This window comes from Parasteatoda tepidariorum, chromosome 2, assembly GCF_982258835.1.
Source record: "Parasteatoda tepidariorum strain Cologne lab strain chromosome 2, Ptep-v5.0, whole genome shotgun sequence".
NCBI classification, from domain to species: domain Eukaryota; kingdom Metazoa; phylum Arthropoda; class Arachnida; order Araneae; family Theridiidae; genus Parasteatoda; species Parasteatoda tepidariorum.
In genome coordinates this window covers 28,054,990-28,082,337 of record NC_141756.1, presented here as the reverse complement: position 1 = coordinate 28,082,337, position 27,348 = coordinate 28,054,990, and the positions used below count along the sequence as shown (strand labels likewise).

General features: G+C 27.1%; 5 protein-coding genes across 10 annotated transcripts; 1 reads left to right on the top strand and 4 right to left on the bottom strand.

The window, feature by feature from the left end:
• Positions 1-336: 336 nt before the first annotated feature.
• On the bottom strand, positions 337-8,099 carry LOC107447866 (histone H3.3A). Of its 6 annotated transcripts, none has more exons than XM_087157080.1 (4): positions 3,241-3,289; positions 2,987-3,079; positions 1,587-1,884; positions 337-1,503 (listed from the first exon to the last, which is right to left on the bottom strand). In XM_087157080.1, the coding sequence occupies exons 3-4, from the start codon at positions 1,866-1,868 to the stop codon at positions 1,375-1,377; spliced, it is 411 nt and encodes a 136-aa protein (XP_087013206.1). In that variant the 5' UTR covers positions 1,869-1,884; positions 2,987-3,079; positions 3,241-3,289; the 3' UTR covers positions 337-1,374. The 6 variants fall into 6 exon arrangements, with proteins under 6 accessions (XP_087013206.1, XP_087013207.1, XP_015918384.1 ...); XM_087157081.1 differs by having other exon boundaries at positions 3,010-3,079; positions 3,241-3,273; XM_016062898.5 differs by lacking the exons at positions 2,987-3,079; positions 3,241-3,289 and adding an exon at positions 7,736-8,099.
• On the bottom strand, positions 6,243-7,491 carry LOC107447865 (proton-coupled zinc antiporter SLC30A8). Its single transcript, XM_016062896.5, has one exon. It carries the CDS (start codon positions 7,383-7,385, stop codon positions 6,387-6,389), a length of 999 nt encoding a protein of 332 aa, XP_015918382.2. The 5' UTR covers positions 7,386-7,491; the 3' UTR covers positions 6,243-6,386.
• A 192-nt stretch (positions 8,100-8,291) lies between the features above and the next one.
• Positions 8,292-9,258, top strand: LOC107447850 (uncharacterized). Its single transcript, XM_043046199.3, has one exon. The coding sequence runs from the start codon at positions 8,292-8,294 to the stop codon at positions 9,117-9,119; it is 828 nt and encodes a 275-aa protein (XP_042902133.2). The 3' UTR covers positions 9,120-9,258.
• Positions 9,259-11,690: 2,432 nt separating this feature from the next.
• LOC107447874 (18S rRNA aminocarboxypropyltransferase) lies at positions 11,691-27,312 on the bottom strand. The gene is made up of 6 exons (XM_043046205.2): positions 27,122-27,312; positions 19,623-19,771; positions 18,418-18,628; positions 17,016-17,209; positions 14,921-15,094; positions 11,691-11,864 (listed from the first exon to the last, which is right to left on the bottom strand). Exons 2-6 carry the CDS (start codon positions 19,765-19,767, stop codon positions 11,800-11,802), a joined length of 789 nt encoding a protein of 262 aa, XP_042902139.1. The 5' UTR covers positions 19,768-19,771; positions 27,122-27,312; the 3' UTR covers positions 11,691-11,799.
• On the bottom strand, positions 25,982-27,115 carry LOC107447873 (beta-1,4-galactosyltransferase 7). The gene has a single exon (XM_016062908.5). It carries the CDS (start codon positions 27,010-27,012, stop codon positions 26,128-26,130), a length of 885 nt encoding a protein of 294 aa, XP_015918394.1. The 5' UTR covers positions 27,013-27,115; the 3' UTR covers positions 25,982-26,127.
• Positions 27,313-27,348: the final 36 nt, after the last annotated feature.

Sequence of the window (27,348 nt, the reverse complement as noted above, 5' to 3'; positions counted from 1 at the left end):
AGTCAGTGCAGGAATGAAGAGTGTCATGAACTTTTAAATTATAACATTCCATCAAAACAATATAAATTTATAAAATTTAAATAAATACAGTGAGAAAAGTTACATATTGCTACATCATTGTTGTTTAAAATAAAGTACTTCTGTTTCGTGAGTTAACATAAAAATAAATAAAACTTTATTTCAATCAAATAAAATATTTTCCCTGCTTAGCTTTCAATAAAACTTCACCCCCTTAAGATTTACAGATCATAGTACCTCTAATCAGCAGAAATAAAAATTACTCAATTGATTTTGTTTTTAAAAAAAATAAAAACATACAAAATGAAAAATCTAATGTTCCATTAAAATATAAAATTTATTTCTACAAAGAGATGCATTCTTTCATAATCAACTAACAGTTAATTGTGACCAAATCCACTTCTATATGTAATAAGTGCAAAGAAAACATTTAATCACTGAAACCTTAGCTTAAATAAAACAAAATATAACACTTGTTTACAGCACACACTAGATACATTTCTCACCGGATAAAACAATTATAGACTCAGTGGAAGAAAAGCATAACTTGTTTTTCACGAAAAAAGTCACATAATCACAATACGATAGCAAGATACACAAGTTTATTAATTAGCCTATTTACACAAGCATAGAATAACAAGAAAAAAAATTTAATAGCTCATTTCCGATATTTTTAAATCCAGTTTAAGAAGTAAAATAATTAAAAATTTAGAGACCTTTTAATTTTAAATCCAGCTGTTAAGAAATGTTTTTTCTTGTGCGTTTAATAAATGACACTGTAACCTGTTAATTAAAAAAAGCAACAACATCGGAATGTAATCATTTATTTGACCACAAACTAATTATGCCTACGAAAAAAAAAAAAAACAAATACTGCCATTACATATGAATTTTTAAAAACCACAATGGTAGTTAAGAACATGAGATGGAGTGACTAATGTTGTGAAAATAAATGGGCTATGAACACAAATCATGCTGGCAGTGTATGCAGTAAACATGGACTGTCACAACTCCTTTTGTGGCACACATTCCTTTGTAAAAGAAAAGAAAACAAGCAGCTGAGATTAGGGGACTTAAAAGCCACACACAATATGACGAAGTGAAAATGAAAACGCTGGTTAAAAACAGATTATATGTGACACATCTACACACAATCTAATAATACCAAACTAACACATTGATCCCGCTTTTCGGCTGCTTGTAACAAACAAATAAGTAAATAACTTAAAGATTATCTGAAACATGATTTTGTGATGTTTTAAAATAATAACCAGTCAGTATATATAAAAGGCTATAGTTCATGAAAGTTATACACTTGAGATGAAAGTGGATATATGCAAAATGTCTTTTCAAAGTTTATGCACGTTCACCACGGATTCGCCGAGCCAACTGGATGTCTTTAGGCATGATGGTTACACGTTTGGCATGGATGGCGCACAGATTTGTGTCTTCAAAGAGACCAACCAAGTACGCTTCACTAGCTTCCTATATAAGGACAGAAAAACTGACATTAGATCTGACTTCATATAAGATATACTCTTATCAATGAAATTTGAAAATGAGATTACCTGCAGAGCTCCAATAGCTGCACTCTGGAAACGAAGATCAGTTTTGAAATCCTGAGCAATTTCTCTTACAAGCCTTTGGAAAGGCAACTTCCTGATTAGCAACTCAGTAGATTTCTGATAACGACGAATTTCACGAAGAGCTACAGTACCGGGCCTGTATCTGTGAGGTTTCTTCACACCACCTGTAGAAGGAGCACTTTTCCTAGCGGCTTTGGTTGCCAGCTGCTTACGAGGAGCTTTACCTCCAGTAGATTTACGAGCTGTTTGCTTGGTACGAGCCATCTCACTTAGATTTTATCTAAAATGGACAAATAAAATTGTGCTTCAGGAAATCAGTGATTTAAGCAAGAACTAAATAGCTTAAACCTAGTTATAAATCATTGCCAACCTTTTCACAATTAACAAAAAAAAAATTATAGGGATTCCTATAAAAAAAAAATTATAGGGATTCCTATAGTCTTACTATCAATTATTGTATCAGATCAGTGTAATATCAATTATTGTATTCATTCATTCAGGATTTGAAATGTAATTAAAAAGATTTGAAGTAATCTAGCATTGAGGTGGGGATTTTTTTTCCTATTTACAATCTATTTCTTCAGCAATGCACAGTATACTAATTTTTTTTAAACTTAAAAACATAATTTTTGCTTTAAAACCTATTCAACTTGGAAATTTATTCTTAATCTTCATTACGAACGAATATATGATAAGAAAATATATATATTTTTACATTGTATAAATTTATTCAATGACATTTGCTAACATAAAGTGACAATCAAAAAGTCTAAAATTTCAAAGCACAAATTTCATTTTACTAAGTGACACAAGGACATGGTTAATTTTTCCGATTAAACATTTCAGAATAGACCAACTACATTTATAACATCACACTGTAATTATTATTTTAACTAATGCATTATCTTCACACACGTATGTGGATGGCAAACAAATTAGGCACAAAAACAGAAAAATTTCCGAATCCTGAACAGACTAATACATAAAATGCCAAAGGCTTCTTTCTCATTCAGCAAATTTTTCACAGAGACCAATTATAAAGTAAGGTGTAGTTAAAACATATAAGGTCTGAAGGTGGATATATATGTATTGAGTAAATGTTTGGTATTTCCTAGAACTCTAAGACTATTATAGTATAAAAAATACGTATTTAAAATCCAACAAAAATTTAACTCAAAATAAATTTATACTTGATAATTTTTATGCCATAAAAAACTGAAGAAAATTAATCTCCTTCAAAAAAGTATATACACAGGTGAAATCATTAGTGAAACAGGAAATGCAAGGTATTTAATAAAAATCTACTTCGCAGTTGTATTCCGTAATAAAATTATAAACAAATAGCATGCATAGTTTCTAAATAAAGAACAGAAATGCTACACCTGGAATTTACGTGTAACGGTACCTGACAAAGGAAAAAATGGCGGAGTAACGCTTTCCGGGTTCACAAAACTTTTGAGCGTTATAACAAGTACCTACATTTGAACAACAGCAGATTAAAGATTCATTTGTCAAACATAGAAACTTAATAAATCAACTTACTCGGTTTAAAATCTAGAAATCAAATTTCAATAGGTAAAAATAAACCCCAATATTTTAGCAAATTTTTCACGATAAAACAAAATACTGCACTGACCACAAGCGACTCAGAAACCTTGCACATTACGTCACGATGACCCGTTTTAGTATTGGCTCTTTGTCATTTTTCCTTTCTCCCCATTGGATCTCAGAACGAGTTTTCCTATTGGCCAATATTGAGGACATACGCTTTTGTCATTGGTCAACGCACTGTCTTCTGATTGGCTAAAAAATATCTCAGAAAATTCACAACAAACGCACGTTTTTACTTTGATTTCAAAATAAAAACACTAGAAGTGCATTTAGTCTAGAATCCTCAAATGCAAAAATTAAGTGTAAATTTTTAGTTTAAAAAATTAGCAGAAAGGTTCCATTTTCCAATTCTATATCGCCCTTATATAATTATAAAAAATTTTTTGAAGGAAAAAAAAACATTGAAAAGTAAGGTCGTGTATTAACTATATTAAGATGCAAAATAATCTGCATTAAATAAAATATATAACAAAACGTTTATTTTGATCCAATCTAACTAGTTAAAATACTAAGTTAATTAGAAATTTAAGAACATTGTTTCTAAAAAAAAGATAAAAAAATAATTGGCAATAGCAGTTAAATTTGATATTTTTAAAAACAAACAAACATTTGATATTCTCAGTGAAACTAAAGACAAGGTTTAAAACTAACTTCATAAAGAATTTTCTTTTACATAGGAGTGTGTATATCACTGGACTCGTTTAATAAAAAATATAATTAAATACATTGTACAAACATAACAGAAAATATACAGTATATACTTTACTAAGTGTAAAAAATTTACATTTTAATAAAATTTATAGAATTAATACTTACTGACTTTATGAACACTAATTTATGACTGAGATTAAATTTAAAAGAAATTTCAATAACTTTTATTATGAATGAAATAATCTTAAGATGCATTTTTATTTAAATAAACTTAGTCACATATTTTCACTGACATGTAATAAGTAGTGATGCAACGAATAGTGATGGGGCCCGAATATTCGGCCAAATTTTAGGCCGAATACTTACTTTTTAAAAATTTAAATTAAAAATGAAATAAATATTAACAAAATTGCTTTTTTAATCTTTGTATATTTAAAAAATTTTAACTTTATTTTTTGTAATAATTTAAATATCTTGATGCCAATAACAAGGTAATATTGCTTTTATAAATCTAAATAATTAATAGCATATTTTAGTTACAGTTATACTTGTAATTTATATGCTATTTTATTTAAGATAAGAACTCATTACTTACTACTGTTAAATGTATTCTTAACTTTCTTTTTCGTCAGAAAATTTATTAAAACTCAGAAAATTAAGAACTTTTTAAAAAGTTTCACTTTTGAAATTTTAATTTTGTAATTAAATAATTTTCAAATTTGAAATTAAAAATGAAATAAATATTAACAAATTTTCTTTTTTAAACTTTCTATATTTTAAAAAAAGATCTAACAACTAGATGTATTTTTTATAACATTTTAAATATCTTGATGCCAACAATAAGGCTTTCACAAATCTAAATAATTAATAATAGCATATACTTCATTATTCGGCTGAATAACTTCAGTATTCGGCAAAAGGGCCGAATATTCGTTACATCTCTAGTAATAAGTACAACAAAAAAAATAGAAGTGGAGGAGGGGGAGGAAACAGACTCCTGATCACCACCAGTCTGAACTGTCTACTAAAGTGATGCATTGCAAGCTGCAAGTAGTTGTTAACTTACATAGGTTATACTGTATTTTTCAATTTTAAATTCAAAAATTAAATATATTAAGAAATGTTGAAAACATACCAGACTTTAAGTAAAATTGTTTTGCTACAAATTTTGGGCACTATTTTAAAGACAGAGCATCATATTTTGATAAAATTACTGTCTTATGAATTTCTCTTAAATTCATTTAAAAATTTGGTTAAGTGTGTCAACTATTGTATTTAGTATTTCTAATATTAAAATTTTATTTTTAATACAGCTAGACTTCTTTTTTTTTAAAAAAAAAAACTAATTAAAAGGTAAATTTTTACATTTGGCATTTAATGTGCCAAACTTAAGATAAAAATAAATATGGTCTACTAGATTTTAAACTAGACGTTGGTTACAAATTCAACATTTAATTAATTCAGTGAATGTAAAGAAAGCAAGGTGCTTTGTTTATTTAAACTCTCAAAGAAAATCTTTCTGATGGTGCTTTCTATTATATATACAGTATAATTTCGATATCTAAAAACATTGAGATAATAAGTTCAGAATTAAAATAGTCAACTATAAGTTTAAATACAACAACGATAATTTTATTTTTAAAAGTAAGAAAAAAATAATTATGCATTAAATTGAAAAGAATTTGTTTACAATGAACTTTATTATTGTAATTAATTGTGATTTTATCGAAAAAACTTATTATCTACTTTGAAAAAAATTTGACATGAAGGTTTTGAGAAGAAACTCTTAGAAATATAAATTTAAATTAACATTAAGTAAAAATGTAATGCAAAGGTGAAAAAAATTTTTTTTTTGGCATAACAAGGTTTTAGAGATATCAACTCTTTACATATATTATATATATACTCTTTACATTATTTATACTTTAACATATTTATAATTAAAAAAAAAACTGCATTTGATCCTTCAACGAATTTGCGGAAACAATTGCTGAAACTGATTTTGATAGATGCCCCAAAACAAAATAAGGGTACGGCATACTAAGAATCAATATATAGCTGTGGGTAGTTGAGAAAGTTAGTTCAGAGAAAAAGACTTACGATACCCAATGCGAACTTATATGTCAATTAAATTAACAATCAAAGAACAGGAACTTTTAAAGTCTTTTGGCTAGAGCCAGATTTGGTAATTCTTTTGACAAACACGAGTTCTCATTTTGCGGGATTGTCATTTTTAAAACTCAAGAGCAATTTATTCATTAAGTAGTACAAAAACAAATCTTTATCATGAAAATTGGTATAGACCCTGCTTTTGTTTAAACTAGTGCCCTAAATGTAAATTTTACATCAAAAAGTGATACATGCACTTCAGACATTTTACATAAAATGAAAAACTTATAACTTGTTATGTTAGTTACATTATAATTAATTTGCACTTAGAATGAAACAAAGATTCAATTAAAACAAGTTGTTTTTATTTAATTAAATCATGAATTGGGAGAGTCACTAGTCCTTGAAAAGTTAAGTGTCACTGCTTGAACCAACACTCATAAGAACTCCATCTTCTTCAATCTGAAGAGTCATTTCATAAATATCAAATTCTTTAGAAATTTTCTGCACGGATTTTTTTAAGACACAAGTTGGATTTGTACCTTCTCTAATGACGATATGAGCAGCAAGAGCCACTTTATCCATTGTTAATGACCACAATCTCAGATTATGAACTTTGACTATTTCTGGTATAGAAAAAAGCACCTTGCGAATATCATTAAAGCTGATGTGGCTGGGCACGCCTTCCATTAAAACCGTCAAGATGTCTTTTAAAATTTTTAAAGTTGTACAAAGCACAACAAAAGAAAATATAAATGTACAAATTGGATCTGCAATTTTATATTCTGGTTTAAAATAAATAATAAGGCTAGCAATTAAAACACCTATCCCATGCAATAGATCACCAAATACATGAATGACAGCAGATTTCACATTGATGCCAAATTTTCTAGGAGTTACTAGAGATTTTAAGCAATCCTTATGACAAAGTAGAGCAAAAGCTAAAATTAAATTAGCAACTATAGCTAACACAGCTACAATGAGCATTAAAAAAGCATCAATTTCAAAATTCTGATATCTAAGTCTTTCTATAGCTAAATATAGTAATATTCCAGTAATTAACCAAATAGATAGTACTGATATCAATGCACCAATAACTTCAGCACGGTGATATCCAAAATTCATTTTTTGCGTACGGGATTTCGTGGATATCCAGATCGAGAGCAAACTAACCATAAAAGCACCAAAATCAGTAAGCAAGTGTGCAGCATCTGTAATAACTGCAAGACTATTAGAGACAATACCTCCAACCATTTCTGTTATCATAATGGCTAGACATACTATAGAAGCAATAATTAATCTATTTTTATCAGAATTTTTTACGGAATCGGATGAATCTTTTTTTCTAGGAGGACAACGTTCACTTAAAATAATCGGCAGATAATTATCATTATTTTGAGTATTTTCCATAGTTCTAACTAAGATTTTCAATTTAATGACACAAATTTCTATGAAACCTTAAAATCATAATTATGTCAGCTTGTTACATTTTAAATGAAGCGATTTTTTTAAAAAAAAGTTTCATGAGCCTTGTATCTATAAAGTGGTATTGGATCACGCTCAATTATTTGAATAATTAGCTGATTATTTAAATAACTTTGATTATTTCTCATAGCACACTTCAATTTTTTGGCAGAAATTAAATTATTAAGAATTTCTAAATAAATCTTTCTTTTGGTAGCTTATGAAAGCTTTTAGTAATACAAAATTTTATGCTATACAATAATTGCAAGGCAAAAAATAAATAGAAGAAAGAATACCTGAATTCCACAAATTGAAGTAATCTGCCGCTCAAATACGAACTCTTTCGCGAGGGCAAAGGCAACAATTCACAAAACGTACAACAATCGTTTGAATGAAAAATTGAAATAAAAATGGCTTTTCTCCTTTTCGCTTTTTATTCGAATTTCAATTTTGTTGCCAAATTAGAAGTCAAAAACGAATTTTTACTTTTAAAAATTTAACTTGCTTTAAACATATCGACTGAATAAGTTATCAAGTTGTTTTATTTTTTTCCTTAATTAAAAATACATCATTTTTAGTAAATTAATTCAATTTAATTCGACAAATTCCAAATTTCAGTAACTACATATAGAAGCGAATCTGGCAATGGGGAAATTACCGTCTGTATTTTGTAGGTAATTTGATGCGCTTTTTGAATCTAAAATTATCACAAAAGGATAGTGTTTCTTATCCTTTTTTTATTGCTTTATTTAATTGTTTCAGCGAAGAAATATTAACAATGACTTAATTTATGGGACGATTCCAGTCTCTTTTCAAAAATTCTTTATATAAAAATAAATTATGTAAAACAATATGACTAGAACTCCTGCTGAATTACATACCGCTATAACTTTTAAAAACTTTCTCTCTGTTTCTCAGATTGTTGAATCAGGCACAAACATGGATAAGCTGTGGAGAGGTAACACAGCTATTAGTTGTGCTGTTTACAAAAGAGCATACGGTATTTTAGATTATTTAGTAAGGAAAGGTGCAAATGTAAACATACGCACTCGAGATGACAGAATGGAACCACCCCTATTTGCAGCTTGTAGGCTTGGACAATTAGAGGCTATAAAAATTTTATTGAAATCAACAAATGTTGATGTGAACCAAAGAGACTTTTTCAACCACACACCTCTTTGGGCAGCAGCAAGAATAAATTCTTATGAAATAGTTGAGCTATTATTAAATAATGGAGCTGATATTTGTGCAGCTCAGCGCCTTGTAGAGTGCCCACTAATTGTAGCTCTTATTAGACGATATACGTCTGTTGCTCACCTTTTAATACGTAGAGGATACAGAGTAGATATAGATTTTGATTCTGCTGAATTACACAGGAAGCCACTTTACATAACAGTTCAACATGCTGATTTGGAAACATTTGTTTTGCTCATAAATGCTGGTTGTCAAATAAAAAAAGCAGAGTGGCTTTCACCAAATCAATTACCGCATGACTGGAAAAATGACAAAAAATTGTGTAAATGGATTGATACCTTACAAAATACTCCAAGAACATTGCTCACTTTAACATCCTGTTCCATTCGTCAAATTCTAGTCAAGTGTCACAAGAATATTTTTTCGGAACATGTAGGAGAATTACCGATTCCTAAGGAATTAATTAAATTAATCTTGCTTGTTTAGTAATTTTTCTTATATTTATACTTGTTTTATGTTAAAAAGCCTTTTATATTTAGTTCGTTTTAATTTGTTACATTTATACACAGAATGTTATTTTTCTGTCTTTATGTTTCATGATGAGGAAATATAGAAAATTAATATATTTGCCTCGTTTCTTTATTTGAATGTTTAGTGAATGTCTTAAAATTTTGAGTTAATTGTAAAATGAATGGGTATTTATTTTTCTTTAATCCTAGTTTAAATTAAGCTCTAATGTGACAACTTTCATTTTTCTTATTGAGAATTTTCCAAAAAACGTATAAAACTGTAAAATTTTCTGAAAAAGGGATATTTTTCTAAAAAATTTTCAGTATTCGTAACTGTCCCAATAAAGTGTTTTGTCCTTAATTTAAGCTTTTTGTGCTGCTATTTCAAATTTTTGCTTATTTTCAGAACATTTTTGATTTTTTAAGATTGCAACTACAGATTTTAAAATCGATTTCAAGAATCAAAAGATTTTGAAATCAATTGTTTTAAAAATCAAAGATTTCGATTTTAAAATAATCGATTATCAAAAGAATCTAAGATTCCAAGATTTTGATTTTCATTCCAACAATTTAATTATTGATAGTAAAAATCACAAATTTTGCATATCAGGCATATAGCCTTTCCTGCTGGATTCATTATTTCTAACTTTTTGGTAATTCACTCATTTTATGTCAGAAGCTCAATAATTTTACATTAACAAATTTTTAGTGTGTTGAATTCAGGAGTCCTGCTTTTTTATTAGTATCCAGCAAATTGTGCAACCAAACAAATTGTGCATTGTGGAATTTTGTAGTTTCACAATTATTGAAATATCTCTTTATTTTGATTTAAAAATCACAGATTCCAATCAATATGTTATAGAAATTTTAAATGGGTAAATTGAGGAAATTATATCTTACCTTTTAAATTAATTTTTCTCAAAAATTTTAAGTGGAGCCTATTTACTGTATTTTTGTTCTGAAATTATTGAAACCATATTTTATAATTATTTATTAATTTTATAATTACCCTATTTTGTAACTATGTCTTAAACTTATTTACAAAATTTTAATTATTTATAGGTATGAAGGAATATTAACTAATTATATTTTAATGTAAACTTATTATAAAAATTTTCAAATTTTTGATCTCAAACTATTAAGAGTTGTCCAGTATTACACAAAAAATATTATACTGAAAATTGTTATAACTTTGAAAGAAAGTATGAAATAAAAAAATTTATTAGTCTTTTACTGTAAAATTCACCTTTATGCAGCCAAAGTATAAAAAGTTTTTTTCCCTTCTTTTTGTCTCACCTTTATGCATACGATTTCAAAAAATGTTCCGACTTCTTTGATCCACTATGAAGCCAGAGTTCTTTCTTTTCTTACAACCAAACAATGTATATAATTTTAAAAATAAATTTAATTCCTGTTTGAGCTTGTATTCTACATTCAAAATTAAGTTTGCCATTGAACTAGTGTGGAAAATATCAAATTAATAGATTTGCGATGAAATTAATTTCTTGCTTGAAAATGCATTCTAGATTTTAAGAAAGTATTTATATTTTGTCTCAATATTTGCGTGTGGTAAAATACCATATCTGAGTGAGTATCTGCATGTTAATTCATAGAAGGTTAACCGAGTGTAACAAATAAAAAGATTCTCCAACCGAAATGTGAAAACTTTGTTGTGTATCTCGGCTTATGTTAAAAAAAATGTGTGCTAAGAAGCTTGAGACTGTATTAAAATTTGCATGTAATTTTTACCACTCATAAGGTTCTTCCGCATTTTACAAATTTTTAAGGGTGAAGATTGTGAGCGAGGAAATTATTGAGATTAATTACGTGTAAGGATTGCCATGTTTCGAGTTATCTTTAGTTTGCTATGTTTTTAGTTAGAGTTTATTACATTTACTAATAAAGTCATTGTAAGCATCATAAAAGTAATAAAGGATGGTGAGTTTTCTTAAGCTTAGACAGGAAGATAAAACAGAATTAAAAAACCTAGAATTCTTATTAATAATTTATTCGCAAGTGATTAGCTTTATATGGTTAACCATCCATGGTAGCAGTCATAGCTATGAAATATGATATGAAGGTAAATTTGGTCCTTGAAATTTTGCACCTCATTGTGGCAAATTTTTTACTAGAAACTTTTAATAGTTTTTTTTTTATCACGCGAAGAACATTGTCAGAAACTGAATATTGATATTTTTTATTTAAAATAACACCAGGACAGATAACTTAACTTATGCCATTAACCATTTATTTGTTATTTCATACTGAAATTAGGTACAACTAAGATACTTCAATATTTTTTCCTGCATTGAAAAGAAACAAAGAAAAGCATGTGTAAGAGTTAATAAGTTGAATTATATCATTGTTTGTTTTAAAATATTCTGTTCCCCCACAGCAAAATTAAAATCCATAAAGTGTACAGGACATCAACAAAATGGTAACTTTGAAATAAACAAAATTTGTAAATTTAATTACCCCTTTTCAATTGAAAAGTTACTTAAAATTAACTTTTAAAGCAATTTTTGAAAGCATCAAGAATAAAGAAAAATTGGTAGCAATAAAATATTTATTTACAAAAACTTCATGCATTTTTTCATTTCTTTAGTTTGTCAAATATAAAGTCAACACAAATATGTATTTTACAACTCATTTTAGCATCATTGTGCAGTGTTCTCTTCATCTGTTTCAGAATCTTCACCAGAGGAAGGCCAGTCAATTTCTCCTAATAATAAATAAATTTGTATATAAAAATAAAATAACAATAGTTTTGATTTATAATTATTATATATAACTGATAAATAGAAATATTACAACATGTTTAAGTTCGAACTAAAACATATTTAAAATAAAATCTTTAAAAATCTTAAAATAATCTAATTAAAAAAATTAATATAATATACATAAAGTATCACCAAGATGCCCCTACTCCTACTTGTTATGCTCTTCTAACCCCAAAACAGTTCCCAGTTCCCTTCAGATTGTTTCGCAATTCAATCTAGCTTTTTCGCTCATTGGATACTTATTACTTATCTATTTAAATTGAGCTTTGTATGTATGCTGGTACTCCTCTTAAAATGAAGTCCGAAAACTATGCATCACATACATTCAGAGAAATTTTGATTTATATACATTTCATTCAATTTATATAGTTTGCAAATAACATACACACTATCAAATTTGAAACAAAACTACTACTTACAATCAATACTCGGAAATCACGCTTGAAACAAACAAATTTCTCCATATATGCAATTACAAATTTCAGTGTTTAGATATTAGTTTTAAGCCCTTTATTCTAACATAAGCTAATACAGTCAAACCCCGCTATAGTGAACCTTCAAGGGATCTAAATTTCGGTTCACTATAACCGGGAGTTCACTATATCCGCTACGCAGGCAATTTAACTGATGGTTCCCAAACTCCTCCCTTTTATTACACACTATTCAAATAAATGGCTGAAAAATATTATTTAGTAGCAAAATATGTGCTATTTTTCATTACTCTTCGTCTTGCGTACAAAAAAAAAAAAAAAAAAATAGTAATCTTTAATTGATGAGCAATCCTCAACATCAGGTATGGAAACACTTCCAGACTCTCAGATAATTTTTCCTGAATTTCTGTTATTCCACTTTTTAAACCTGTCTAACCTGCCATTCGAGCACATGAAAGTAGTCTCATAAAATCACGTAGCAAATTCAACGACATTTGTCCAGACACTGGAAGATTGCAGCTTCTTCTATTGGTGAACCACTTCAGTAATGCTTCTTCATCCTTGTGATCTGCTTTTCTCATCTATCTAAATTTTTTTTCATAAGCAGAAATTATTAATTGCCTGTTTTTCCATATGTTACAAACTGCAGATTTGGATAGTTTATATTCCCTGCAAATATCAGCTTGATTGCATCAATTTTTCTGATAATGCCTATATTATTATCAATGGAGAACGTTTTAAGTTTACTGCTCGCCATAGTTAAATTAGAGACACTTGTTAGCAGGATTTTTTTAACTGAATTGAGAGCAAAAAGGAGTTGAAATGAGGGCCTTATCAATACATATTAGTGTACAACCCTTTGACCAATAATGAATAATTACTCATTCCCTCTGACAGAAAATGCATATTGATCTGACACCTTACAGTAGCATTGTCTGCCTGGGTTGGAAACATCTGCTTGGTTTGTTTAGGGATGGGAAAGTGAGATAAAAGAAGCAAACAAGAAAAAATGCTCATCGCTACATTCCCCTCTATAGAGAGTTTTGAAAATTGGTATATGTATTTATTTTGTAGTAGAAATTTAAAAATTCTTACAAATTTTTTTAAAACAAATCAGTTGAAGACAGAAAAAAGTTCATTATATACAACTTACTCACTTTTTTGGTTAACTAAATAAACAAAAAATAACATTATACATGTATAGCAAGGCTCGGGACCGAACATTTCGTTCACTATATCCGGGAGTTCACTATAGCGGGGTTCGACTGTGTATAAAAAATATAAGAACATTCGCCATAATCGAGAGGCATAATTTGTATTGATTTCAACCTTTCATTTTTGCCCAACTTATCATTGAAGCCCAGTTAGTTTCAGGTATTTGTTGTCACCCTGAGAAAATAATTTTTATTCAGACATTTTCAAATATGAGTTCTTAAGAGTTCATGATTATGACTGCTTTCTCACTCAATATTTCAGGTCTCAACACAAAAAAAAAAAAAAAAAAAAAGTTTCTTTTACATTATATATGCATTAGTATAGTATATCATACAAGGAAGCCCACATCCTGCTTGCCAAGAAAATTGCATCAGAAAAATGGTGTAAAAAATAAATTCATATATAGCATAAAAACTATATTATAGCTCTTATTTCTGTACAGTATAATGCAAAATTAATAAATTTTGATACTGGCCAGATGTAGCATTTTTAACAGAGGCTACTTTTTAAAGCATATGGCCACGTTTTTGAAGATTGAAAATTTTAAAGGATTTTTTTTAAAAAACGAAGAGAGAGTCATGTAAAGCACTTCTCAAAAAGATTCATTCTAAACATTCCTTTTTTAAATTGAAGAAAAATGTTAAACAGTTTAAAAGAAATTTTTTTTAAAAATATTCATACTAATTCCATATTTATTAAAAAAAGTAATAATAACACATAACTTGAGAGCACATAAATTGCATTTATATATATATATATATAAAAAATGGCGATTCGCAGACAATTTTTTTAATCACTATTTGTCATGTTTAGTCGCCCTGTTGTGGCTGGTGTAGCAGCCATTAATTTTGCGCTATACCATATAGTACAATATATATATTTATTAGTTTTAAGACATTGCAACTTTTTATTAACGAAATTTTTACTCATATCAAATTAAATTCACTGAAAGAAAGATTTATCATTTTTTCCATTGAATCTTGTAACATTGCACTGTAGTTGAAGTTCTCAATTTGGTATCAGTTGTGAAGCAGAAAAATTATTTAGTTAACATTTCTAATAGTGATACATAGTTTTGGTTTCAAACTATATGAATCAAAATTTTAGAATTTCAAAAACAGTTGGAAAAAACCAATGAGTTATTGAATTCGTTTATAAGCAAAAGATTTGATTCTGCTGAATTAAAAAAAAAATGCCAGATGAATAATTTTTTATAGGTAGCTAGAGTGGTTTACTGGTTAGCTTTAATGGAGTAAAGTTATTTTTAATTTTAGTTGTCACTAAAGCATAAAAACTATGAAAAAATATTTTAAAATTTATTTCACCACAATATCTATTCAAAAGATATATACCCTTATCGGCATCTCGTTCGGCTTGGAGAACTTTTAAGTGGTTTTCTTGAACAGCTAGAATTTCATCAGATGATGAGCATGATGAATATGAAGTTAACAATTCTTCATTCAATGATAGAAATGAATGACCCCATTTGAATTGTTTCAAATAGGCTTCTGCTAACTCAGAGTAACCTATAAATAAAAACAAATCCAGTGATTAATTTTTTATTTATGTACAGGGTCTTTATCTTAAACGCACTGATCACTATCCTTAAAATTTTGATTATTAACAAAATGGCAGCTGTTTAAACCTGATATTTAAATCTTTTTCCATTTATAAAATGAGAAAATTCATCACTTAATAAAGTCAAAGAAAGTATTTCATACAAAGTTATTGTTTGATAGATTAAGTAAAAAGAAGATTATTGTATCAGTAATATCAGATTATTGTAAAATTATCGAATTCAAGATTATTGGTAATATGTATTCTGATTATTGAAGTTAAGCAAATATGTTACCAGCAAATTTAGAAATAGTAATGGAAATCCAAAAATTAACTTTTTTCAATGATAAAAATCAATCAGCAAAGTATGAAATTATCAGATATTTCACACACTGCCTATGAATTGAATAGAATAATAAATTTAATCAGTGTGATTATGATTTATTAGTATTAATTTAAAGTAATCTTTTGATGCAACAAGTGAGTTTATATTTAGTTGGAATAAATTTTCAATAATCACCATGTAATAATAATAAACAGGGATAATAACCCTGCAATGATATGCTAGCAATTGCCTGATATTCTCAACATAGATTTTAATTTTAAGAATTAGGAAACAATACATCAAATTAAAAAACAATATGATTTTATGATTATGATTTATTCTCCTTCTTAAAGGCACTACAGCCTGTTACAGGCCAAGTCTACCCCTAGCAGTTTTTGTCATCTGGTCCTATTCACAATAAGGCTCTTCCTATTTTCCTTATTTATTAAAGGCTCTCTTCTCAGAGTCAAGCCACTTAATTAGTGGTCTTCTGTTTCCCATGAGATTAATGAAAATGAGCTTTTTTACTGGGTTTGTATTATCAGATTGGAATAGATGTCTGAACCATTGTAATCTTTTGCATTTTATGACTTTAACAATATCAGGTTGCTTGTAATCTTATGATGTTCTTTGTTTACTTGTAATCTTTTTTAAGTTCATACTTAGTTTTCTTCAGTATGAAAGGTATAAATGTTCACCAATCGCCATATGTTATTAATATCTACCAGATTAATACAGATATTAAACTTGCAGTGATACGTTGGCCAATGCCTGGTATTCTCAATATAGATGTCATTTTAAGAGCCATTTCTTGAAATATATTTACCTAATATTTTATACGCTGGTGAGTTCATTGGATCAGATATTTTCATTAACAACCAAATAACTGGTTAAAGTAAAATTTGTGTTTCATAAAAAATAATAATAATGGTTTACTGAATAAAAGAAAAAAACTTTTTTTCCAAGTTATCTTAACAGTATATTTTTTTTTTTTAAAAGAAAGAAAGGAAAATCATGAAGATTAAATAATGCTCTGTTACCATTCTTTAATTTACATCTATTCATCATGGTTAACCAAAAAAACATTTAAAACTATATACAGTCAAAATAAAAAGGTGAAGTTTTGCACACCATTTTTTATGCCTGTTATTTTTTTAGGATGATGTTCAAAAGTAACACACCAAAAACATCAACATAGTCTATTTCATATGTTCGGAATCATACTTATTTCTCAACCTACACACCAAATATCAGTACCCAACTATTTGTAATATGTTTAGAGACAGTTTATTTTGAACTATATGTCAGCACTCTTTCATTTCAAGCTAAATTCAATTAACCCAAAAATGAAAACATATAACATACAATTAGTTTTATATAATTTTCTTGAATAAAAAGAAGGCACTCTATTCAGGCAATTTTGGATGGATTCAGTTTTCAGTGAAAATAAAAATTAATTCCTTACAGTCAAAAGCTTAAAACATAATTCATAAAGTGATAGCGTGAGAAAAATATGAGAAAGAAAGAGTATGCTGAATAAAAGGATGTACTTTAAACCAATGTACCTGTTATATGAAAGACTGCTGCTAGTGCCTCAACACACGATAAACTACATGGTTTGCCAAAGTTTACAGGATTCGCAGCAACAAGGTATGGGAGGAGTCTTAGATGATGACCTTTCATCCTTCTAAAAGGGGTTTCTTCAATGCGAGCCCAAGAACAATCAACAACAGCGGCCCCCCATTCACTAATAATGTCTCTGAAAGAAAAGAAAAAATGTGTATCTATTTTTTATTACTAATAGTTGCCTTGTGGCTTGTTTAGCAATCTCCTGAAATTGAATACAAAAGTTAAACAGAATTAATCATGCAGGTTACCAAATACTCTTTAAATGTAATTTTTAAAAAAATAAAAAAGTCTAATTATTTAATTAAAAAAAATGAAACTATAGGAGATAAATATATTGTTTGAAACTGTTCGAACATTCCTTCTATTCTGCCTTTTTCTCCTTTTGTCTGTAAGAGAGGACAATTTGCGAGTGGAATCTTTTCCAGCAAACTTCAACTTATGAATCTTGGAATAACCTACTTATTTTAAAAAAAAAAGACTAAATAACTGGTTAGGTAATCATTTCTTTTTCTTGATTTCGGTAACCTGCAAAAAGATTTTTCTGAACAAAAATAAATGTTTTAGAAGTTCTGAATCTGATTTCTGCAGCTTTGCACAGAGATGACTAAAATATATTATAAATGGGGGTTTAATAAAGCAGGCTTCTTAGGATCCAATAAAATTGTATTCGGAATAAAATTGTATGGCTAAAGAAGTCAATGACATGTAGATCGACTGCAACACACATCTCATTACTTTTCAATTCCTTCAACATCTGATTTAATACCTGCTCCCGATGATAGTGAAGAAAACGATGAAGATGAGCAAAAAATGTCAGAGGATATACTCATAACTTATCAAGCAAGTTACAAAGCACAATAACTCTAAAAGAACATTTATTTGTGAAAGTAAATCAAAAAGCAAATTTGTAAACAATAGCAAGTACTGAGAGGGATATTGTATCTAAAAACAAGTAAAAAGTAATAATTTTTTCTAATAGTTAATCTCGTAAATGTCAATTTTTGAACAAAATACATTTATTTTCTTACTCTAATTTTACAGTTTTCCGCTTCATGTGTTTTTTAAAGTCCTGTTGGATGGAAAGCGTAAAATCAGGGTTCTGTTGTTTAGATAAATTATATAAATCTGTTAAATAATATTTACCCTGAAGAATTGATAATGCTGATAATATTATTTTAATCTTTTGACTTTTAATATTAAAAAAGAAAATATCTGCATTGTTTACATATGTGATAAAAGTAATGATTTTAAGTTTAATATAAATAAACTAATGAAATGGAATTCTATTGTTTGTAAACACATTTATTTAAAAGAGAATAAAACACATAAAATTCTTACTTATCTTGAGGACCAATGCATTTTGTAGCAATAGGACTTAATATTATCCCATTGAATCTTTGTCCTAAAGTCAGTGTTTTTACCAAACCTAATCTGGAAAGTTTTCGACCACTACATTTCTTTGGATCACAATGTCCTAAATCCCACATTGCAACCGGAAAAGGCACATCGATTTGATGCCGGAAATCTTCTGGCAGTTGTAAGCGTCCATCTACAACAAATAGTTAAAATGTTTAAACATTTTGATGATAATGAAATACTGTGAGGGTTTATATATATATGTATTTAAACATAGTTTGAAATATTAGGTAATTTGGACTTACAATAATTCTTTCAAATTCAAGCTTTCCATTGACTAAAATTTTATTGTTATTTTGTATATATATATATTTTATATTTAAATGGAGGTAAAACAGAAAATGCAATATTGCTTTTCACTTACCTCATGGTTGCAATACTTGTTGCTATTATCATTTCTATTAATTTATTGGTTGTTATAATCATTTCCATTTGTGCAAGATCCATGTAATCAAAACAAATAAAAAAACAAGAAAAAAAAGTTGTTTAACAAATAATTTTATAGAAAACACGAGAAGTAAGAATTGACAACCTCACATTACCAATGTCTGAGAAGAAGTAAAAGACAGGAAATAAAATGTAGGTGCAATACAATTATAAGTTCAGAATTTATAGCATGCCTACAAGCTGCCTTGAACACTATTAAATTTATTTTTTATTAGTTATTTACAAAATATTAGACAAAATGCAAAAAAAAAAGGCCTTAAAATGAAATACAGTATACTCACTTTTTCTTAAAAAATAATTTAATTTGAACAAGGGTAATTCAAAGTATTGAAAATTCAAACCTTTCTCTACCATTATCGTTGATCACAACGTTTTATTATTAATTAAAATTCTTTCCTTATTTGTGATTAGGAGTAAGGTTATAATAACATGCAACCTTTGACCTTCTACATGGCTGCAATACTTAGTATCTCATTATAATGTACTTACTAACATGTAAAAACAAGATAGAAAAATGCAACTAAAAACTAAAAGAAATGCTGTATGAAATTAGTTTCAGAAGCACTTCATCTATTTTTTTAAACATTTTTATAATTATTTACACTGATTAAAAAATAATTTGAAAAGAATGATTAAAAAAATAGCTTATGTTAGAAAGAATTTACATAAGAGAGTTTTACCTGCTTCTTCATTAATGCTCAATTCATTGAAACTATCTGTTACATCTTCATCTTGAAAGCTATCAGTTTCTTTGCTTTTTCTCAAACTGGATTTTCTATTTGTTTTATTTCTAGGACCAGAGTTTCTGCTTCGTTGTTTGCTCATTTGGCTGAAATAATATTAAAACATTTAGATAAAAGTATTTTCTTCTTCTTTTTATAATTTTACAAAAGCTAAATACATGAAATATAATTTAAAACAGCTAAACTTTGACTTAATTTTAAAATGTTTAATAATGCAACCAAACTAATAATTTCAATACTGTATAGTAAAAACTAATTTAAGAAATTTCATTTTGTATCGAGTATTGCGATTTTAAAATAGTATACTTGAAAATATAAAAGAAAAATATTGTAATCCTAATAGAAAGTAATCATACAGTTGTTAACTATTCATAGCATATAACAAACTAGAACTTTTCTGTTAGCCAGACACAAATAAATTCAATTATTATTTTATATTAATTTATTTTTTTGAGTGGCGAACTTTTTATATTAGAATAAATAAATAAAAAAGTTTAATTAACTTGATCCCCTCTAAGGGAAAAGCACTAAAAACCTTTTGGTGCTGTATAGTCAAAAAGCATTAAAAAATTGTAGAGCTGTATATTAAAACAATAATAAAGTAGTATAATTTCTTAATAAATATATATGCATACTTGTAAATAGTAAAAGTATTAAAACATTATCAATTTTATAACAGTATTGCCTTAGGCAACTAACCTCAGCTAGTACAAGCCTTAAAAATTAATTAGGAATATTAATTTAGGAATAAATGCATTTATATGCAACTAGTAAAATGATAATGAATGATGTAGATCAGGAGTTCCCAATGCTCCATCACATTGAGGTGGTGTGCAAATAAAAAAGGAGTAAAATACACATTAAAATATCATTAGTAAAAATTAATTCTTGAAAAATAATAAGCATACATAAGCTACAGCTGTTCTTAGTTAAAGACTTCTTTATCAGAACAATATTTTCAGCAGTTAATACATGAAAAGAAATCACTAAAAAACTAATGCTAATAAAAAATTATAAAAACTTGCTTTGAGTGTTATCCTGGAATTGCACCTGCATTTATTAAGTAAAATATGACAAATTCTGTACCAATTGAACAGCACAAAAATATGATATGAACAGCATAATAGTACAAATCCCGGGATTCTTATTATTATGCTGTTAGTAGCAGCCTCACTTATCAAACTAAACAGATGCATATCGCCATGATTATATATAAAACAATTTTATTTATATTATACCCATCTTTATTGCATTTTTTAATCTTATAAACTTAGTTCTTTCTAATAAATTACAAATGAATTGTAAGAATTTTAAACTAGAGTAATAAACCAAGATTAAAAAACTACTACATTTAAAGAAATATATGTTGGTATGCATAATAATCAATATAGAGTTTTATAAAATCTTAAAAACACTTTAAAAAAACATAAGTGAATTTCAAACAAATTTTTTCAAAATTAGGTGGAAACGAAAAGGTTGAAACTAGGTATAAGAGTCAATAAATTGCTTGCAGAAAGTTTTTTTAACTGAGATTTTGTATTTGCAGAAAGCTTTTCTCTTTATTTAAGTTCGACCTTCACTTGGATTAATAGATATACATAAAATGGAACAAAACAAAGAAGTAAAGCAGTCATTGTATTAGTCATTATCGAGATAATTATTTAATGTAAAATTATTATAGTACACAAGCAAACTATTTTCTGAATTCTCAGCAAATGTTTTTTTACTTCAAATAAAAATTAAAGATATATATTATCCCTTTATGTTCAAGTATAATGATGTAACTCATATTTTAATACTCTTGGGAAAGAAAATGTTAACCTTATACACATGGACAAAATTTTACTGAAATCTTCCAGCAAGGCACTTCTTTCTCATTTAATAATACGGGGAATTTTTAACTTATTTTATGCCCCTTCCCCCCCAAAAAAACTGCAGCTTAAAGTTTAAAAAGCTGAGATTACAGAGTCATAGGGTGAAGTGTACAAGAACCATTTTAGACAAAGGAAATAATATTGACAAGAAGATAATAAAAATTATTTATTGATTTCTAAACAGATTTAAGTGTTTGAGATTCAAAATAAAACTGAACATGTTGATGCAGTTGAAAAAAAATGCAACAATAAATCACAAATACAGAAAAAATAAGTATTTTACACCAGTAGAAAATTAACAATTAAGTATTAGAGATTTTATAATATGTATACAGTTATGATTAGCTATTAAAATAAACAAACAATTTAAGTAGCATATTTCATATTACAATAATATTAATTGCAAATTAAAAAGATTTCATTGCATAAAAAAAAATCAATTAGCCCATTTCACAATAAATTAAAACAATGGATCAAGAAGTATAATTTTTAAAATTAGATATGTTATGCTTAAAAAAAGATTTTTTGTTTATAATCAAATTTTTTAACATCAATCCTATAACTAAAGTCTATGAGGCAATGCAATCACAAGCCACACTTTTTTCCAAGATTAACATTTTTACCTCAAACTTCTTTTTAATGTGATTTCAATTAATATGTTCTTTACAAATGTCTAGAATTTATACTAGATTGGACAACAATATACTAAATCATCAAATTGACCACAAGGAAAATGTGGTGTTTTAATCGATAACTGTCTTCTGAATAGTTTGAAAAATGTGGCTTATTGCCCAAGCCATTCAATTAAATTCCAAAAGAGAAATGTTCAACCCTTATTTGAGAAATAAAGGCAAATAATTTAATAAAATAATGACTGAATAAAATTTTGATTTAACTTTCACTGACATTTAAAATTTATTTAAATGTATATATACTTCCATTGATAATATTGTATGATTCTATTTAACCAGCATAAAAAATTCACTAATTTTCATTTATTAGCAAATATATTTAACTATATAATTTAAATGATAATAAATACTTTTGATATTAATTGAAATGTATAGTGAATAACACAATAAAGTTCTGAACACCTCCTACAATCAGAAAAACATTCAATTGTTTTTCAGAATAATGAAAGAAGAAATTTAAAAAAAAATCAATAAAAATCCAGGGAAAAAAAAATCTTTTTATCAGCTCACACGATTATGTCCGCAAAAAGGAGTGCTTTTTAATATGGTATCAATATAGCCAAAGCAAAATATATCAATACAATAATGTAAGAAGCACTCAAAAATTTCTTGAAAAATTGATTTTCTTAATTCTCTTTGTTTTTCTCTTTATTATTTTTGTATTTATTTATTGTGCCATACACATAGGATTTTAAATGAAAATAAGTATAAATCTCTTTCAATTTGACCTTTTCCATATTTTGTAACTATTTTCCTTCAAAATTTAGCAAAGATTTTTTGAATCCTATATAATGCAGAGGAAGAAAAACAATTTAAATTAAAATACTGCATTGTTGAAATTTTTTATCTTAAGTATAACTTCATTAAACAAGACATTATTGCATTCTACTTAAATTTCAGAAATAATGAAATAAATAATCAACAATAATGACATCTAATATTAGCTAAAAGGTAAAAATAAATTGATAATTATTCCATAGATTAAGTAGAATTAAAGTAAAAAGACAGAATAAAATGTGATACATTTTTTAAAGAAAAAAAATTTATAGCTACCATTTCTCAAATCAAAAAAGGGATTAAAAAAAAAAAAGCAACCAAAACAGTGAAAAGTGGTAAAGGAATGGAATGCATTAAAAATCTTCATAGAATTATATTTATAGACATTATATATAATTAGGTTATAAATTAAAATGAAAAAGAAAAAAAATTAGTTGTTTCAAAGTTTCATTATTTATTTAATCATTTATTAATTTTTTTCTTCAAAAATTAAAAAATAAATTGTTAGTTTTAATGTTTCCGAACTACAAATATTGTGAGTGTATATTTAATAAATATGGAAAGCGTTTTTGTATTGTGCAAAATTAATTTCATTTTGTGGATGGTTCCTCAGTTTTCCAATAAAATTTTTTAGTGATTTTTGAAATTTATAATTATGAAATAATTATTTTTTAATACCAAATAAAGAAACAAACCATAAATTTCAAAACTTTAAAGCTTTATCCGACAAAATTTATAACTGAATTAGTTGAAAATTATAAATAAGTCAATAGCTCCTTTAATTCCACACTTTAAACATTTAAGATTATAAAATAGTTTATTTATTTTTCCTGTAAAATCTCTCAAGTCACAAAATTTCTAAAACAGCATATGCTGCAGGTAAAATCAAACATTTAAAAAATCTGTTTATAATTAAATGACATTTTATGAACTATAATTTGGCAACTTGAGATTATTTAAGATTTTATTATTATATATAATTAATAATAGTAATTCAAATAAATAAACGTTGTATGAACAATTTCAAAGTTTTGAAGACACGTATATGATAATTAGTTGTAAAATTCGAAAATGACCTCTTTCCACAATTAAGTTATTAGTTTAATTAAATGTTTTGAAAAAATTAACATATGTTCAACTATGAATTAAAAATTGAGTGTTAAGTGGTATAAATGTTTAATATGTTTTTTGAAAACTTTTACTGAAAATTGAGTTTCTATTTCAAACTACACTTTGGTTCTCCAATACAAAAAATTAATTGAAAACAAATAGAATAGTTACAACTGTTTCTGCAGTGAATTAAAAAGATAGGGAAATAATTCTCTGGAATTTTTATTCAGTTAAATTTAAGGGAAAGAGATTATCTGGTTCATTTATTTTAATTGAAAACTACAGATGATTAAAAATTAACACAAATAATAATAAAAAAAGCTTGAGGAACTAAAAAAACTGGAAAATAAGATCAAAGGGAAAAAAATTTACTTAGGGGTGAAAGTGGACTTATTTTATTTGGGAAAGCTGTTATTGTTTAATAAATAGTAAAATCTACGAGCACAATGTTAAAAATGTAATTGACCATAAGTTTTTTTAATTTAAAACTTATCAAAGAGGCATTAAGATATATTTCTACTTTTTAAATATTATTACTTATCTTATATTACAAGGATTATAAGTAAACATTTTATGTCATAATAAGATTTGATTAGATTATTAATTAACTGTACATCACATTACCATATTACAATTGAATATAAACAACATAATACATTATTTTAACCAAAATATAACATGTTATAAATAAAGGTAAGACAAAAACACACTACAAAGCAGATAAAAAAAAAGAATGCTTGAAAAATGGCACCAAAAAGTTTAATGACTATTTTCAAAATATAATTTGACTAAATGAATTTCTTTAAACATATTATGTTACGTAATTCTAAGGTCAAATATGTTCCAATAATTCACAAAACTCAAATATTTTATGCATCAAATATTAGGTTTTTGTCCAAGATTGAAAAAATTCATTAAATATACAATAAATTCAAACAAATGCCTAAACTTTGTACTTGCTGATGTCATTATTATAGCATTTATCCTCACAAAGATAATTAAAATTAGAAATTTTTCCCCTTAAATGCAGAAAAATGAAAATCATTGTTGAAAAATTGATTTTCATTGTGTATACTCCAATAAGGATTATTGCTATATTTTTGGTGGAAAAAGAAAAAAAAAAACACTTTAGATTTTACAAAAATAAGGTTATGCAAACTTATTACTAAGTATGAGGAGAAAACATTGTTAAAATTTAACAAAATGAAATACAGTAGAAAGCCCCATATCCAAACTTCAGAGAACAAATTTTTCTGAAAAATACTTTGTTTAATGAAACAACAAATTAATTATAAATGATGTCAATATTTATATTATAATGTTTTGTTATTAGTTAAATGACATTTAATTAACAAGAATATTTAATATGATAAAATAAATGTCACGAAAAAAATGTTTAAAAAAACATAATTTGAGGATACACAAATTTAATCTTCTCTTTCATATATAAACAGTTTCTCTACTTGTTGGTTGTTTCAAGTATTATTAATATTAAGCTTCAGTTATATTCATAGTTTAGTTTATTCCTCTCACTGAAGTTTGTTTTTCTGTAATTCATTTTGTCTTTTCAACATTTCTTTTAAGTGAACTCATTAAAGCAGTATAATTGTTGAATCATACTTGATGCTGCTGCAAGAGGATATAATAAAAAATTATTTTTATGCATAGGACTTTAAGACAGACCTGGAAAATGCAGAAAAAAGGGACTCTTTTCTTTTGAAAAAAAAAAAACAAAAGATTTTGATTGTTAAAAAGTGTTTAGAAAATTGATTTTTGCACTAAAGGGCTGTTCGAATATGGGATTTTGCACAGTATTTAATTCTTAGCAAAAATTATATAAAATTCCCAGACAAGTGACAGAGTTCACATTTAGCCAAAAGCAAATCAAAAATTAATTATTGTTACATTTTGCTAATGATATAGAGACTAGAAAAACAATGCATAATTTAAAATATGAATGTTTTTAGTAACTAGGTAGTTTTTAATTTTTCATAATTTTTTAAGACTTGCACCTTTTGGTTCACACCATGGCGTTAAAGTCCGATTACAAATCAGTTTGACATTATGCATTATAACAGGTGCTTGATCAATCATCAATTGATGAGTCTGAATCAACTGATATTGTACATTTGAAAGGCCAGTTACTCGATCTCTTTTTCTTGTAGACTCTTTCTGGTTATATAAGCGGGCTGTGTCGCGGCGGCGTGCAGAAGGATCATGGATATGTTTGAAAGTATTATGAATACCACTGTTCACATTCTGGGGTCGGCTTATGTTCAGTTTGGCTTCACGCATCCTAGCAAAAAATTCATCATCCTCAAGACCCCATCCCCAATATCTATTCGATAAACCATTAACAAGTTCAAACTGTTCATTGGATAACAGTAGAATTCCACCTACAAATGTAGAATAATGGTATTTGGGGTGGAGCTCAGGTGCAGCAACATGAAATGGTCCATTCCTAGGATATTTATAACTTAATTTAGGGTTCAATGGTAGTAAATCAACATCATGCATGGCTATGTAGTCACAATTTTGACGAGCTAATAGATACCCCACATTTATTAAAGACGCTCGATTGAAACGTAGTTTGTCCACTTGATTAATCACATGTATATAGTGTGGAATTTTTTGTTTATTTAAGAATTCATGAATATGAGGAGCGAATCGTAAGAGCTCGTCAAATCTATCGCGAAAAGGCACGATAACAGCAAGACGATGCTCGCTCCAAGATTTTTGGCCAAAATCTACCTTTGAATAAATGTTCGATGAGCAATTAGATGTTAATGAAGACATAATTAGAAATACAGAGAGGGTTATCGAGCATGCTAAAAGCAATAAAAGTCCTATGATTATTTTCTTTGCTGATCTCATGACGACAGGTTTTATATTTATTCATATTAAATTCTATGTATATTTACACTAAACAGCATAATTAGTAGTATTAAAAATTTAACATTTAGAGACTTAACACTATACATACTTAATTTATGTCCAGAAAAATTAAGAGTTTTTTTTTCTTGTTTATCTTGCTGTGATACGACTTTGTCGTTCATCAATGTATCGTTTACGTCCGTTTAAACAGTTTATTCTGTTTTGAAAACGTAAAGTACTGAATCAATATATTTTTTGCACTTTTAACCGACTATCAGTTGAAACTGTACCACGGTTTAAACGTAATAGTTAATATGACTTCTTAAAAGTAAGCTT